At 38.8% G+C, this 16005-nt stretch overlaps 1 protein-coding gene and 1 long non-coding RNA gene across 4 annotated transcripts; one reads left to right on the top strand and one right to left on the bottom strand.

Moving 5' to 3' along the window:
* Positions 1-305: 305 nt before the first annotated feature.
* Positions 306-12014, bottom strand: LOC136268438 (tripartite motif-containing protein 2-like). 2 transcript variants are annotated; one of them, XM_066063784.1, is made up of 5 exons: positions 11878-12014; positions 6847-6953; positions 3815-3924; positions 2837-3143; positions 306-2775 (listed from the first exon to the last, which is right to left on the bottom strand). In XM_066063784.1, the coding sequence occupies exon 5, from the start codon at positions 2743-2745 to the stop codon at positions 553-555; it is 2193 nt and encodes a 730-aa protein (XP_065919856.1). In that variant the 5' UTR covers positions 2746-2775; positions 2837-3143; positions 3815-3924; positions 6847-6953; positions 11878-12014; the 3' UTR covers positions 306-552. The 2 variants fall into 2 exon arrangements, with proteins under 2 accessions (XP_065919856.1, XP_065919858.1); XM_066063786.1 differs by lacking the exon at positions 11878-12014 and adding an exon at positions 8893-9008.
* LOC136268439 (uncharacterized) lies at positions 11973-15568 on the top strand. 2 transcript variants are annotated; one of them, XR_010707003.1, is made up of 4 exons: positions 11973-12105; positions 14446-14631; positions 15248-15342; positions 15393-15568. It is a non-coding gene; the product is annotated as an uncharacterized lncRNA (long non-coding RNA). The 2 variants fall into 2 exon arrangements; XR_010707004.1 differs by having other exon boundaries at positions 15476-15558.
* The last annotated feature ends 437 nt before the right edge of the window (positions 15569-16005 follow it).

The following is a 16005-nucleotide window of genomic DNA, read 5'->3' as shown; positions in this document are numbered from 1 at the left end:
ACACATGTGACTTACAGAAAATTTAAGTATACTTTAAACAGTGTATGTTCAGATAAAGGAGTCATGTAGTTATAGTGACATTGAAGGAGAATTATAATTTGATGTAACACTGATAATCTAAATTGCAACATGCTCACTAATTAACATCAAGCTGAGCTTTTATGGCTCTCGGAGGTTATGGTAACTGAAGAATGGAGGGGAGGGGTCAGATTAGAGTCATAGCTGCATTTGTAACTATCACAGTTAATCCCTGAAACCCATAGTGGCTCTTCTATAATCACACAAGACATTAGAATTTACATGTTCACTTAAATATTCTTTGGAAATACAAAATCACAGAATAATTTCTTTTCCATTGTGCACACACAATCAGCAACATTATAAATTCTAAAGTCCCAATATATCATCAATTAAATATTTTTTGCAATATACATAATTATAGCAGAATATCACACATGTTAATACATACACGAGTGTGTGTACAAAACTAAACTAACACTACCTGTATGTTATCAGAGTAAAATCCAACACAACTAGCTAAGTGTGTCTATTTCAAAAGATCTGAACTCTTTTGTTGTCATGGTCAGTAACATACACATCATTGTTGGGACTAACAGCTATTCCATAAGGTCTAGAGAATTGACCACCAGCAGAACCACTGGACCCAAAACTGTGTACAAACACTCCATCTTGGTCAAAGATTGATACACGATTGTTACTATATTCAGTTACAAGAATAAAGCCAAACTGATCAGTGGTAAGTGCAGTTGGTTCCTTCAGTTGACCATCACCAAACTTGTCCACAAATGTACCATCAAGTGTAAACCTGGAGATGCAATTGTTATTATAATCAGCAACAAGTAATTGATCTGTAGTAGTGACTGTTACATCATAGGGATACTTCAACTGTCCTGATCCAATAGTGTGGATGAACTGACCATCAAGATGAAATACTGAGACACGACGATTGCCACTATCAGCAACAAACACTTTATCATTGTGGACTATGACACCTATTGGGCGGCTTAGTTGACCATTATTTGATCCATAACGTCCAAACTGCAACAAGTACCTACCATTGATGTCAAACTTCTGCACCCTGTGGTTACAGTAATCAGCCACATACAAGTGGTTATTGGCATCAAATGCTATCCCTTCTGGACAATTCAGTTGACCATTGCCAGTTCCATGTTGACCAAATTTTCTAATCAACTTGTCTTGACTGTCAAATACGCATACACAATGATTAGTGCAATCTGCTACTGCCCACACTCCATTTTTACCAAATGCAATACCCCATGGCATGCCCATCTTCCCATCATCATTCACTATCTTCTTGGGTTTGTTCATAGTTTTGTAATTTGGGTACACCATAATAGTGTAGGAGCTTCCTTTAATATGATCCCCTTCAATGGTAATTGACAACTTCACTTCTCCAACTTGTTTAGTTACAAAAGATGCAGAGTAGCTCCCATCATTGTTATCCTTCACTTCTACTGGAACAACATCTCCTCCCCTGCTTGATTGTGCCTGTACAATAATGTGACTACCTCCCTTGGAACAACAATCATTGTTATGATTCTTGGTGATGATGGTAAAGCCAATCTTGCTACCAACAAGTGGTCGTGTAGGAATATCTGTGACCTCACAATTGTTTGGTATGGGAACATCTTCAAACAATCGGCCAAACTGTGGAAATGACTTTTTGTATTCTTTCATAGGAGCAAACACCATTGTGGCTAACTCGACTGGTTTAGTCTTCAACTTGCTATAACAGTTAGTTAGTTTCTTCACATCATCACCTACTTGTTTCTTCATGAACAATGCTTCCTGGTCTGATCCATTCTTCACTGCATCATTCAGCCCCTTCACACTCAACATTTGTGCTTTAGTGAAATCCATTTCTTCCAACTGAACTGAAATTGCTTTTCTCTTCTTAGTTGACAATTCTCGTGACTTGTTCTTTAGTTCTTCTCTTTGTTGTTCTAGTCGTTGATGTAGTTCATCATAATACAAGTCAATCTGTTGATCAACTCCACTGGCCTGTGCTCCAATCTTCTCCCCAGCAGCTACCACCTTCTCACGTGATGTAGACAACTTGTTGATCATTTCCTCAACTGGTTCAATCATCTTCTCAAGTTCCTTCCTGTGTTTCTTTGCCATCACTTTCACAGAATTGTGCACATGTCCAGTGTGCTCAATGGTAATACAGTAGTGACACACAAGCTGGTCACATGTCTCACAGAAGAAATTCATCTCCAGATCATGGTCGGGACATAACATGGATTTTGCTTTGGGTCGGACGTCAACCTGTTTCTTCTTTGACTGCAATTCAACCAGTTCACATATATTGTGATCTTGGTACTCCTTCATACGCTTGTGAACTTCATAACAGAAGCTGCAAAGGAATGTAACACAATCGACGCACAACACTACTGCTTGACCCTCCTCCACACACTTGTCACACTTTGCTTCCTCTTCTCCCTCCACTTTACGTTTCAAATCCACCTCATCTAGTAGACGATTAATGAAGAAATTGTTTGGTAATTCCTTCACACCTCCTGCAGGCACCACACTCGTTTCTCTACACTCGGGGCAAATGATGTTACAACCTCTCTGTACTTTTTCTATACATCCTTCACAGTAGGAGTGATAACAAGGGAGATATTTGGGCTTCTGGTACACTTCGTAACACACTGCACAATTCAGGTGACCAGCTACCTTCTTCATTCGTTCTGCGGCCATTTCTATGCGGTACGGAGGGAACTAGACTACCTGAATAGTCGGAGGATACAAGAGGATAAATGCAAAGTAGCGGTGCACATGTACTGTTTACCTTAGATACTAAAACAGGTCGCGAGCAAAGAAACGATGTCGTTTTCTAACGGAAATCCTAAATCCTTTCTGATCACATGATAAACGACTTTTCCCTTCTTTGAGGGCGTGGCTGATTATTGGCGTCTATTTGTAAACGTGTTGGGGCGAGACGGAGCAGTCCCCCCCCCTCGGTTATATCATGTTAATCCTCCACATTTACATAGGATATTATAAAAATAGAATTTACATAATAAATTATGTGTCTAGTCATCTTCATCTGATACACTGAACTTTATTCGGGTTGACTTCTTTGGCAGAACTGCAGCCTACACACATGAAACATGGTAGGATAATATACTACTATACTATCCCACTGGTTGGGAGAAAAATACATACACCATACAGTACATGAGGTCAATTTTTTTTTATTTGAACAAACTTGGAAGTTTTAGCTACAGCATATTTTAGAGCATGAAAAAGTGCTGCAATATTGTACCATAGGTAGCCATAAAGCCTTGCACTAAACAAAAATGATTAATTATGTATATCACTTTGTATCATCTATTGCATAGTTATAAACTCTTGGCATCATTAATAAACTAATCTACGTAGTTGTTTAAGTTTCATCCCCCAATGAACAAAATCCATTTCTATCCATGAGCTGGAACACCTTTCTACATAGAGAACAATGAAACTTATCTCTCATACATTTTTATAACCCATCATGCCACTTTTAATATGTAATATATTTAAGGGAGACAAAATTTTTGCAGGCTTTGACATTTCTAGTGGAAGCACTCTGTAACAGATAGAACACCTCTACTGTACTAGAGTACCATAGTTGACTGCTTATCTCAAGTTGCAACCCAAGTATCGGGTTTGTTAAAATATGTTAAGCCAAAAGTACTGATTTCTTTAAGAATGGTCTTTCAAAATGTACCATTTAAGAATTGCAGTGCACGGATGGTGTATTTAAGACTTGACCTATATCACTTACATATCCAAGAAAATCAATTTCTAACTCCTTTAGTTTGTGTCTCTTCGTCTTTCCTTCTTTATCAAAGCACCTATCACCCTCTGGTATTTGTCCTTGTTTCTAACCATCGCCTGTGAAGAAGTGATACATAACATATTATGTGTTTAACACATCAAACAAGCTTTACAATTTGGTCTCAAAGTGTTCATTAATGATGAGAAGTTCCACTCTTGTAGTTATGACTTTGTGGTGTTGTGGCTTTATATAGTGTTAGATCTCAGAGTGTTTGAACCCTCTATAGCACTTCCCTGGTGTTCACAGGCCTGTACATACATCTGGTGTGGCTATACAGGCCACCAGAAAACAGTCTACCAAAAGGAGACCCGACAAGTTCAAGGTGAGTTTGATGTGCAAATTTTTAGCCTGATACATACTAATTACATAGTTTAGCAACTTCACATTGGTGTTATCTCAGTCCCTTGTGCCCATATCTGGGTTGATTTTGATAAATCCAGTCATATTAATTTTGTTGATTTTCTGTTTTTCACATTCGCTCGCATGCACTTTTCACTGCCCATATTCTTGTCATTACTGCTATCATTAGATGAATGTATATTTCTTGCAGTCAAACATGTTGCTTTCATCACACCATGAAAGAGGAGAGCTCCTTAACTGTTCTGATAATTCTTATAACACATGTAGTACATTTTTAATAGAGCAACTTATGACTAGTTGCCATACATAAATGAGTAAAGTTCTGCTCACACTAATGGTTTGTAGAAATTCTGATGAAAAATAGAAAACTAACAAGTAGTGGCCATAGATGAATACTCTCTAATACAACAGTCAGTATGCAGTCACAAATTTTCCATTGCTGACAGTATCACAGTTTGCAGGCTGGCCAAATGATTTGACAGTAACATGATATTTGACATCACTATATACGTGATCTATGTCACAGCTATGGAGCATTTAGAAATCTACTTTCTGACCATTTGATAAATGGTGTGCAGAGCTTATGATAACGTCCGGACACCGGACAAAATCCGGTCAAATTGCATAGATGTCTGACCATATTGCAATTTGTCCAGACACAGTGTCCCATCAAAGCACAAGGAAGGAGCCTAAGGGCTGAGCTGGCATGCTATCAACAATAACAGTCACTTGGTTGCCAGGAGATAGTATACATTCTTACAACCCAAGGGAGTGGCCATAAATGTACCAATGCCAACCCTCTGGTGTACAGCAACTACATAACAGCTGCAGTAAGGCATGTGACATCTTGCCACTATAATGTTAATTTGCTATGCTACAGTAGACATATTGGGCATTCATCTTCCACATGTCCAGTCAATTTGAACAATTGTCCGGCCAATTTTGGTTTGCCAGGACATTGTGGTAGGACAACAGAGAATTCTTATCATAAGCTCTGGGTGTGGTTTCTGGAATTATGATACAATTCCACTTCTTGCTGGAACACTCATGAAGCCAGATGTCTATTCACCTTTTACCTTTTCTGACACAATTATGAAGAAAGAGGCCTACTTTATTCCATGGACTGGACTGGACTCGTGGACTGAGCTGGAAACAGCTTTTAAACAATAATCCAGGAATTATCCATCTCTTGCAACACTGGAGACACCACTATCGAGCTACAACTGTGCTGCTGCTGGTTCTTTCTTACAAGTCATGACACTAGCGCATACACGGACTGGACTCGTGGACTGAGCTGGAAACAGCTTTAAACAATAATCCAGGCATTATCTAATCTCGTGCTCCCGACTCTTAAAAGAGTCGGGCACACGAGACTAGGCATTATCCATCTCTTGCAACACTGGAGACACCACTATCGAGCTATAACTGCTGGTACTGCTCTTCCTTACAAGGCAGATCAAGGGGGTGTCACTCAGGCTCTTGCTGTAGGTCGATCTGCGACTGCGGTCAAACTCTAAGTCAATGGTCAAGGCCACAAAATAGCTCCTACAGTGGGTCAAGGGTCAAGACGATACGGAAGGTTCGAAACCCACAATCGAAAACTATACGTAGCTAATATCAAGTTTACGGAATTATACGTAACTCACAAGAAGTAAGAATCTCCAAGAAGATGTTTTAAAGCTCCAGCAGGTATTTCACTGTAAATTTTATTGATTTTTCTCTCCTAGCTGCTGGTAGCACGCACTAAGAAAATATTATACTAGGTTACAAGCGCAGGTGCACATGAGAAAAAAGAGAAATAAGTGGAGGTCAAAAGTTTGACAAGAAACGCTCAAGTCACAGGTCAAAGACAATAAATGCTGCAAGTCAAAGGTCAAAGTGAAATTTTCCTCGGTCAAGCTTTTGACCGCGGTCGCAGATCTATCTATAGCATGAGCCGACGTGACACCCCCTTGTCAGATGACACTAGCGCATGCACTAATCAATTATTATGATACACGTGTACTCGCAGTGATAAAGCGTGACAGAGGGTATTGTTGTAGCGTACACGTTTTCCTTTGTTGCTTCAGTACTTAACACTAGTGTTAGGGTTGTAATGATGAGCCAGATTATTTGCATAGCCCCATCACCTTGCCTGGTGGTGCCACCTAGCTACCTGCTAAGAATAATTACTGGCTCATCTCTACAGCTGTAACACTAGTGCTAAAGCAACAAAGGAAAACATCTACGCTACAAGAATAGCCTCTATCACGCTGTATCACTGCTAGTACACATGTATCGTAAGTGTATTCTAATTAATTAGTGCATGCGCTAGTGTCATGACTTGTAAGGAAGAGCCAGCAGCAGCACAGTTGTAGCTCGATAGTGGTGTCTCCAGTGTTGCAAGGGATGGATAATTCCTGGATTATTGTTTAAAAGCTGTTTCCAGTTCAGTCCGCGAGTCCAGTCCAGTCCGTGGAATAAAGTAGGCCGAAGAAAGAAAGCAGTTTAGCCTCACCATACTGACTATCGGGTGGACCTGTTTTAAAAACGTATGGACAAATAGACCAAGTATATAACATAAAGAAAGTATGGCCAATTTGCAGCATTGCAGCATAAATAACATGATCACATCATACCTGGTTGTGTAGCAGACAAGACCAGTTCAGTCGGTTTATCCTCCTAGGATGTTTCCTCCATCCCTTGAATGTTAGTGGGTGTACCTTGTGTGATGGTACAAACTTGCCTACAGCAAATACAACATGAACACATGACCTAATAAGGTAGTACATAACAGTGAAGGAAAATAGTGCTCTGAAACTTTACCAGTGATTAACCAATGTTAAATTCACTTATCAGTTTTTTTGCATAACTGGATTCAGCTTTAGGCATAATGGTGCATGTTGCTTAGCATATAATGTAGAAATCAACCAAATCATACAAAGCAGCTTCAGTAAAAGACAGGTGGTATAAACAACTAAAGTTTTATTATTTTGGTAAGCCTTTATTTAAAATGACAATACACTGTCCACCAGTATGTAACAGATGATGAAGCAATTTTCAAAAGTACCAACACACATACACAAACGGATGCATGCACACACACGCACATGAAACCAAGTGATAAACTTTGGAGGAATTTATGAAAATGTCTCCCAGTTGTATATTGTATCAAAAAGGAAAGAATGGCACAAGACACATAATTAAGAAACTGAAATATCACCTCAATACTAACTACTGAAACACCATATTGCCATACGCATCATTTTCAGCTATGTTCCACTTGTTGTACAGCATTACAAACAAAGAACAGTTACAAGAAGAGCTGCAATTAATCCTCTGACTGCAGAAATTACAGATAATGCTCATACTAAAGCTGTGATGAGTTGGCATGTCTCAGGCTGAAGCAACGTCTGACAATAAAAAAAATCAAGTCCATAGCCTTAAGCATAGTCCAGTTATGCTATCAGTCAGGTAGTCAGAGTTCAATAAAAATGCAAAAAAAAAATTATCAACTTGTTGGAAGGGGTTGGATCGGGCTTGATTATGATCAATACTGCCAAGCTGGCATGAAGAAAAGCTGAGACTGGCTTTTGGGTAATATTTTTGGTCTGGATAGCCCAAACCCTCACGAGATTCCTACTATACTGTAATACTGCACTCAGGGCCGCCCAGAGAAATTAGGGGGCCCAGGCAAAGAGTTAAAGAGGGGCTCACGGGCAAGGAAGGGTTCCACTCTGAATCATAACTTCAGCCTAAATGTAAGTCAAAGACCAAAAAAAAACAACAACAAAAAAAAAAACAAGGTCATTACATGCTGACAATGACAATAGCTTCCTATCACCAATCATATCTCCTTAATTATAACTTGGTACACTGCTCCTCTCAAGAATACTGTGACTGCTCTATTAGAGTATCTAGATCCTGACTGCTCTATTAGAGTACATCAATCTTTTAAACAGGTATTCAAGGGGCCTTTGATGGAGCCTCCTGGGGGCCCTTTCAGGATGGGGCCCAAGGTAAAATGCCCCAATCCCCCCTCCCTGTGGGCGGCCCTGACTGCACTGTATGATACAACAGTACTAAGGGACTTAACATAATAATGTACGTTACACTGTTTTGTCACTTTCTAAGTGTCTGGGTGCCTCTTGTTACAGTGTCTATCTTAGGGGGACAGGGGCACTTGCCCTCCCCCTTGTTAAATTTTAAGCAATAGTTTAAATGAAAGTGACTCAGGATGCATTAGAAGTAATCTATGAGAATCTAAAATCCAAAAAATTTCTGGAACAGCATGTCCTTCTCAGGTACATGAGAATGCCATTTACAAGTCTAAAATGCAAAAATTTCTGGAGTAGCATATCACATTCTCAGGTACCTGAGAACACATCAAAACAATCTACAAGAATCTAAAATGCAAAATTTTCCTGGAGCGGCATCTTATTCTCAAGTACCTCTGAATATACAAGAAGTAACCTAAGAGAGATTAGTATACAAAAATTTCTGGAACAGTATGTCATTCCCAGGTACCTGAGAATGCACCAGAAACAATCTGTTAGTTTAGTGGGCATGGCCCCTAGAAGCTGTGCACATAAAAGTAAGCACAAAGATGCTTACACTACCGCCCCCTCACAGAGGTCTAGTTGTATGCTTTATTAGAATATTTGGTGTGTGGTGCTATTCCTTACACTGTCAAACATCAGGTAATTGTCCATCATTTCAGCAGCAACTTCAACAAATACATATCCTTTAGAGTTTCCAGTCTACAAGCAGTGGCGTAGCCAAGGGGGGGCAGGGTGGGGCATTTGCCCCCCCCCCCCCCATCACTAAGTGATGTTTTTTTAAATTTCCGTCACAAGCTTTCCAGTAACTGACACGCATCCCAGGGAGAATAAACGTCTTAATGATTAAGACAAAATATACATAACAAGCATACATACTGTTTGTGTGCTACTACGCGAGTGCACACAACATTCAACTCGTTTGTGAATCGTGATAATAATACGATGATTTCTTGCGCGTTACAAGCAATTCATAAATAAAACCAAGAGTAAATAATGAAAACATTATTTACTCTTGATAAAACGATGCGCTAAAAATAAGGTATGTCCGAATCCCCAGGGGTTCCCCCGTATAGACACCGAATGAACACAATTCTATATTTAGCCAACACTACTCACATGATAGTGCATTTTTCGAACCTAAAAAGACAGATGACCTGCTCAAAGTGACTTCGCAAGAGTCACAACTCAGAAGTGACAAGTGACATGCAATGATGCTACAAACCTATGAGGTGATAAAGTGTTAAATGGACCAACTTTATTTTCCCGAGTTAATCACACTGTATGGATCTTCGTACAGTGTAGTGGCATGCCAGTTTAATTTTTCACTTTGTCAGTCAGCCAGATGATCTGTTACAAGCTTACAAATTCTGCTAACAGGAAAGGTGTAGAATTGGGATTTCGTGGCGTTTGAATTTCGCCGGCTGAAGTGAGTGAGCTCGTCATACTATGCCAGTCTGCTAGGACTGCAGCGCAGACTGTGGCTGACGTAAGTAACTGTGAAACATTGTATTTGTACTAAAATATTCACAATATAGTTCTACTGGATTGCGGGCAAATTTGTTGGAGTACAGTTGTGGCACGTGCGATGATTGTGGCATGTGTGATGATTGTGGCATGTGCGATGATGATCGACGAAAATACTTCCATTGATAAGTGATAACTGGTAGCAATCAGTAATGAAGTAGTTATGTAGCTAATTACATAAGCTGTAATAATACAACACCGTATGTTGGTTAGCCCATCATTGGGTCATTAGCCTTTTGTGCAGTTATGAACGATGTCGAGTGTTTTGTGGGGGATGTCTGCCCCCCTACCACCGTCTGGCTAGCTACGCCTCTGTCTACAAGTTATACATACAGCACGACATGTTTACAACTTCACAACTTCTTGCCAACTTCAAGGGGCATGTTTAGGGAATTCAGGAAACCCCTTCTGAATATTTAACTTGTAGGCTTGCAGCAGGAACAACAGACTATCATAGTTTGGTAGTACAAACACACAGAACAAATGGGAACAGAGTAGGGCAGTATAACTACAGTGTAATAGGAAACTTTCATTGATTCCTTAAAAGGGTAATTTTTTATAAAGATCAACATAGAGCAGTGAGATGTATTCTAATAGAGCAGTCAAAACTACTCTAACACAAATCAACAACTACATGGTAGTGGAGAAAGAAGTGGAACATAAAAGGAGGACAAAGGCAAGTGCACTGTAGCTGTTGCTAATAGAATATTCTATAATTTTACAATGATATTAAACAATAAAATACATATGAAGAAGTTTTTACATGAAACGGACATAATTCGGCTTAAAGGTCAACTGAAATGGAAAATTCATGTATGATTTTATTGTATGGATGTATTGTTTGTATCAAGCAATGCACAAAAACACCATTTTAATAATTCAATTATGCTGATATTGCAAGATATTAACCCATAAAGTTTGGTAATTTTGTGACATCATAAATCGTCACAAGAAGAGTTCCGGTACGCGTATTGCATAAAACGGTATAGCTATAACTATCAAAATCTAGTTTAAATTCAAGTTCACTTTAACGCCTGACGATATTAGAAGCGAAGACGCTATGCCAAGACGTTGTGTAGTTGCTGGTTGTCACACTGAAGGAGGTATGCAGAACTAGTTCACAGTGCTTTTGTTTCATTGTAACACTAATGTAGTGAAGGTTACTGGCTGTCAAGACATAGAAATATCTCGCAGCATTCCCTTCCAAATATCCTCCATTCAATTCTCCATAGAAAAAGTAAGTGATTTTCAACCTTAAAATGACATGCTTAAAATTCCTCTGATTTCCTTCTGCTATAGCTCATCTTAATCGCTATTCACTGCTTTTTCCAAATCTGGTTCGGAATCTGAGGTATTTATCACGTGTCGCAGGTTATTACGCCTTTTGTTGCATGCCCCTGAAACACCCAATACAAAATGTATAGGGAAATTTGCTACACCCAGTCGGTTTAGGCCATTTCGACACACCTAAATTTCCGTGAATTGGACTTCTTTTGGTATCATTGTACACGCAGAGAGTTGCTCTACACGTATCAAATTTGGAAAGTTGCTAAACAGACTTGAGGTAAGCGGTATATACACAATAATTAATTTAAAATTTTAATGGTTTTTCAATCAAAATGTATTGGACATGCCTGTTCCAGCTGGCATTTTTGCCATCGACAAAAGTATAGCAAATGTCCGCAAACTTCTTCATATGGTGACTTTAAAATTGTGTTCCATTATGAATGTTCTATTAGCAGCAGCTATGGTGCACTTACCTTTGTCCTCCTTTTATGTTCCACTTCTTTCTCCACTACCACGTAGCTGGTATTGATAACAATGTAGACTCAGTAACTTGAAATTTAAAGACTAATGAAGCTAAATTCATTTCAGTTGGAGAATTTGGTTCTCTAAATAACAGACACTTGGGGACCATGCCTCCTTGTACATGTCCTTTATACGGAGGTGTCCTTTGGAGGGAGGTTGAGGTTTAAGAGTAGCTAACCAGTCACAACCAATACCAAGACACATGTATGGCTTACACAGCAACTGGCTAGTTAGTTAGCCAGCTACTATAGTATACACAGCTGATTCTTCACATACCTATTTCATTTATAATCTCAGCTTGAAACTCTTCGTAAATGTTCCCGAACAGTCCTCTATACTCGCCTCTACCCTGCTCTATACTCTTAGGCACATGAGTATTCTAATTAAATTGGTGCGGATCTTGTGTTCACCGCGAGGTTCACCGTGTGCTGTCTACTTGATTATCTTAAGTAGTAAGGAGGGTTGACTTTAAGGAACTGCAACACGGAACCGTTACGTAGAGAGGTAAATCATGTAAGCTTACTATATGTATGAACAATCATACACAACTGCTGTCATACAATTTTACAATGTATTGTGTCTATTATTTGTAGTTGTGCAGTTGTACTCCCTGTATCAGCCATACAGCTGTCTTAAACAGTTAAAATCCAGATCTAAGTATGGCAGGGCAGTGGCGGATCCAGATGGGTTTCTGGGGTTTCGACAGAAACCCCCTTTTTAATTTAGCTTAGTAGCATTCTCATTACATAAACATTGTTGTATTGACAATTTGTCATAGCAAACAACTACATACCAGTAGCATGCATGCAGTTGCACCATTTAACACCATTTATAGCTATTAAACCATCAGCAACACTTCATTTTTCATCTCCCACTGCATTAAAAACGATTGAGATACTCTAATAGAGCAGTCAAGTAACTACTCTAATAGAGCAATCAAAGCCACAGCTTGTAGTCACCATATTTGCCCTATAGTTAGCTATAGTATTTAGTAATTATTTACAGTTTAAAGTATTGAATTTATTGTAATTGCTAACAAAAAATAGCCTAAAATCCGATCTCAGAGCTTCTAAAATCTCAAAATTTTCTGGAGAATTGTTATCAGATGCCTTATTTAGCTATACCAAATTTCAGAAAACCCCTTTTAAAAATCCTAGATCCGCCACTCTAGGGGTATTCATATAGGTTGTCTGTTAGCTGTTTATAAGGCCAGGCAAAGTTTCTCATATCTTCCACCCTAGCTGCATCTAAATTTATTACTGCTATAATTGATCACGTGCTTTAATAATAAAATGTTTGGACAAACTAACCGATCATTTTCAACTATGGAAAACATTTCTTCCTGCTTCAGAAAGGTGGTAAAGTGTAAGCATAAAGTATAATTTTGGGTACTTCCTTCATTATTAATGACCACCCACCAGTAAAATTGGGAAGTGGCTGATGAGAAACTAGCAATCTACTTTTCCTGGCCTAAAGAGGTGTCTATTGTACTGTGGGCATTGAGAGTGCATTAGGGACCATATTATAGGGTCCGTAATTAGGAGGTATCCATTACACGGAGTGCCTGTTAATGGGGTTCCATGCACTGTATTTGGATAACTATATTTATCAATACCTGACTAGCCATAAATTCATAATATGGGAACCAACCTTAAAGATAGTTCATAGTATATCCATAAAATCCTTCACCTATAACTTACTACTAAATCTGGAAACCACTTTGGAAATGGGACACATCCCAAGTCAGTACCAAATTGTGAGAAATATCCTTTCAATTCTTGTTCACAAAACCTTGAGAGATGTGAAATCATATGACCAGCATAATTTACTCCTTTAAACCTATGAAGTTAGCAAAATATAAATGTATGTATGTGACGCCATGTGAGATTATAGTGTTGTGTAGCTAGACCGCATTTTTCTTTTGTGTGTGTGCGTGCGTGCGTGTGTGTATGTGTGTGTGTGTGTGTGTGGAGGGATGGGGGGGGGGGAGGAGGAGGAGTGGTCTGAGACAGTTTTAATTTATGCACACCATTCACAACATCTTGTGAAATTCGACAACACTGTCCCAGGGCAATGTCAAGTAAAGCATCGAGTCCTGAACCGCCCAAGAACCTAAGTTTATGGGCAGTTTGCATGAGTGGCATATTTATCTGCCACTTTTTCTATGGATTACTGCAAGTGAAAAATGTAAAAAAATAAATTGGTACCTTTTTAATAATTGTATCAAGTTGTTTACTTGTGTGCTGTGTTTGTGCATTTGTTAAGTTTTCTGGGTTGCAGCACTAAACAAATCATGACGGAGAGCATTTTCATTATTTCAGTTACACAGTCTTCAGTGTATCATCAACGTGTTATTTACCTGTGCAGGTCATTGTAAATTTGTAATCATGTGGTAATTGAAGTGACATCCATGCATAGCTTGTGTAAAGTATGGTGCAGTTGCTGGCTAAATTTGACCACCTTAATGTCGCCAATTACTATGAAACGGTTAAGATAACAGTGCTGGGTCAAAAATCTGCTAAATTTAGTATATTTTGTTCACCCTGAGCTGAGCATATTGAAGTCATTTATCAATGATGCTGCCTCTGCCAGTATTTCAGCTTCTGGCAAGGGATTGTAAAGTGGATCAGTGATGAAGTACTTAATATTGTAGTTTATAATTTCATTTTGTTTTTGCTTCTTTTGTCTGTTTTGTGTTGTCTACCTTTTGTTTTCCTTATTTTTTGTCTTCCTTGCCATTCCCACAATGTTTCCATATGTAGTTCTGTTTGTGGCCACATGTTGACTCACATGATTATAATCTTTTGTTATTGCACATATTTCATGATGGTTTTTTCTTTCCAGATCCAATGGCGTGAGATTTAAATGCAAAGAAGTCCTGGCTAAGAGACATCCATGAAGTTTAAAACGTGAAAATCCTGACAAAGTACATAACAGTGAAATAGATATACATCGAAGATTTCTGAGTATACGGTAGTAGCCACATGAAGTACACCTTGGTTATGTTTGAGATCTACTTGTTATAATAAGGTGGTCACTAAGTAGTGTTACTAATGTAGCTAGCACACATGTTACAGTGGCATGACAACAAAGAAGGCTACCTTAATGCCACATAGGTCGATATATCAGTCGCTACACAAGGTTGTAAACAAAGCACTGTAATTTTTGAATTATGCAATCAATGTCAGTTTACTTTAATAAGACTTAAATGTTACGTAGGGATTTACCCTACAATGAAAGTACAAGGACCAAAACATACCATGGTACTGTCAGTTTGTAAGTATGCAAACCCTTTACAAAATGATCCATAACTCATTGCCAGTTGGTCCCATTCACTCGTTGGCTGACTTGCCATTCATCAATGGCAAGTAAGGCCATATACAGCTCACATGACTCTAACCTTAATTAAGATGGTGGATGAAGTGTGGAATGTGGTATTGCAATAAAACTAGTCATCATTTCATAACAAGTAATTTATCCTCTGTTTGTTACAGTGCTTCCCTTAGATAAACATCTGGTTTTAGGCTAATGGAGTTATATAGACAGGCCAAGTTATCATATTAGGTAAACACATATTCCTCAAAAGTTTAATGTGGCTTTAAGGGTTAATTAAAGTAATTTTTATGTGCCTTAATTATTATTCCAGGAGCACTTGCAAAGCCGAGGCTTCACATTCTGGGAATGGTTTTACAAGACTAGTGAACTCATCAAGACATATCTTTGCAGGGAGTGGAATGCCAAGTAAGCTACCATTGGCTGTAGTGCTTAGCAAATCAACCACACCTACACAGTTTGATATTGGGCTTCCTGGACAAGCGGGAAGCTCATGAAATGTTGTTGCAGTGTCAACTGTTTCCTTCATTTTATGTTTCAGTCTGAACCTGGCGGTGTCAGTATTGTATTGGTGAAGACCTGAAGAGTCTGTCTGAGAAGAGTAAGTGTGTGTGTGTGTGTGTGTGTGTGTGTGTGTGTGTGTGTGTGTGTGTGTGTGTGTGTGTACATGCATGCATGCATGAGTGTGTGCATGTATGTATGCACACGCGCGTGTGTGTGCATGCACATGCCATGGTAAAATAGATTTAGCCACGTTTTAATTCTTATTGTGTCTTTGTCTAGCCAGTAGCTAGAGTATCAGTTAAAGGCAGTAAGCCACACAGTTTTAACTCCTGAAAATTTCACAAACACAAACGTACACAAACTAATTACAAAAAACGAAATACAATTACAAATATAGTGGATGGAAACTTGGAGGACAAAACATCATCATCTAGTAATCATTCCACCAGTGTTCAGCTGAATATAACCATGTGGCAAATGCTATGCATTGCTAGAAAATGCCAGAATTTAATGCACTATAGCAACTTAGATTGAACACGTGAAGTTACAAAAATCACTACCATATTG

The sequence above is a fragment of the Dysidea avara genome, chromosome 10, assembly GCF_963678975.1.
Source record: "Dysidea avara chromosome 10, odDysAvar1.4, whole genome shotgun sequence".
NCBI lineage: Eukaryota > Metazoa > Porifera > Demospongiae > Dictyoceratida > Dysideidae > Dysidea > Dysidea avara.
This window is presented reverse-complemented; position numbering and strand designations above follow the sequence as displayed.

What these genes read in the sequence shown, in the direction of transcription:
- LOC136268438 (XM_066063784.1), bottom strand. Translation starts at nt 2,745, where the DNA reads ATGGCCGCAGAACGAATGAAGAAGGTAGCTGGTCACCTGAATTGTGCA.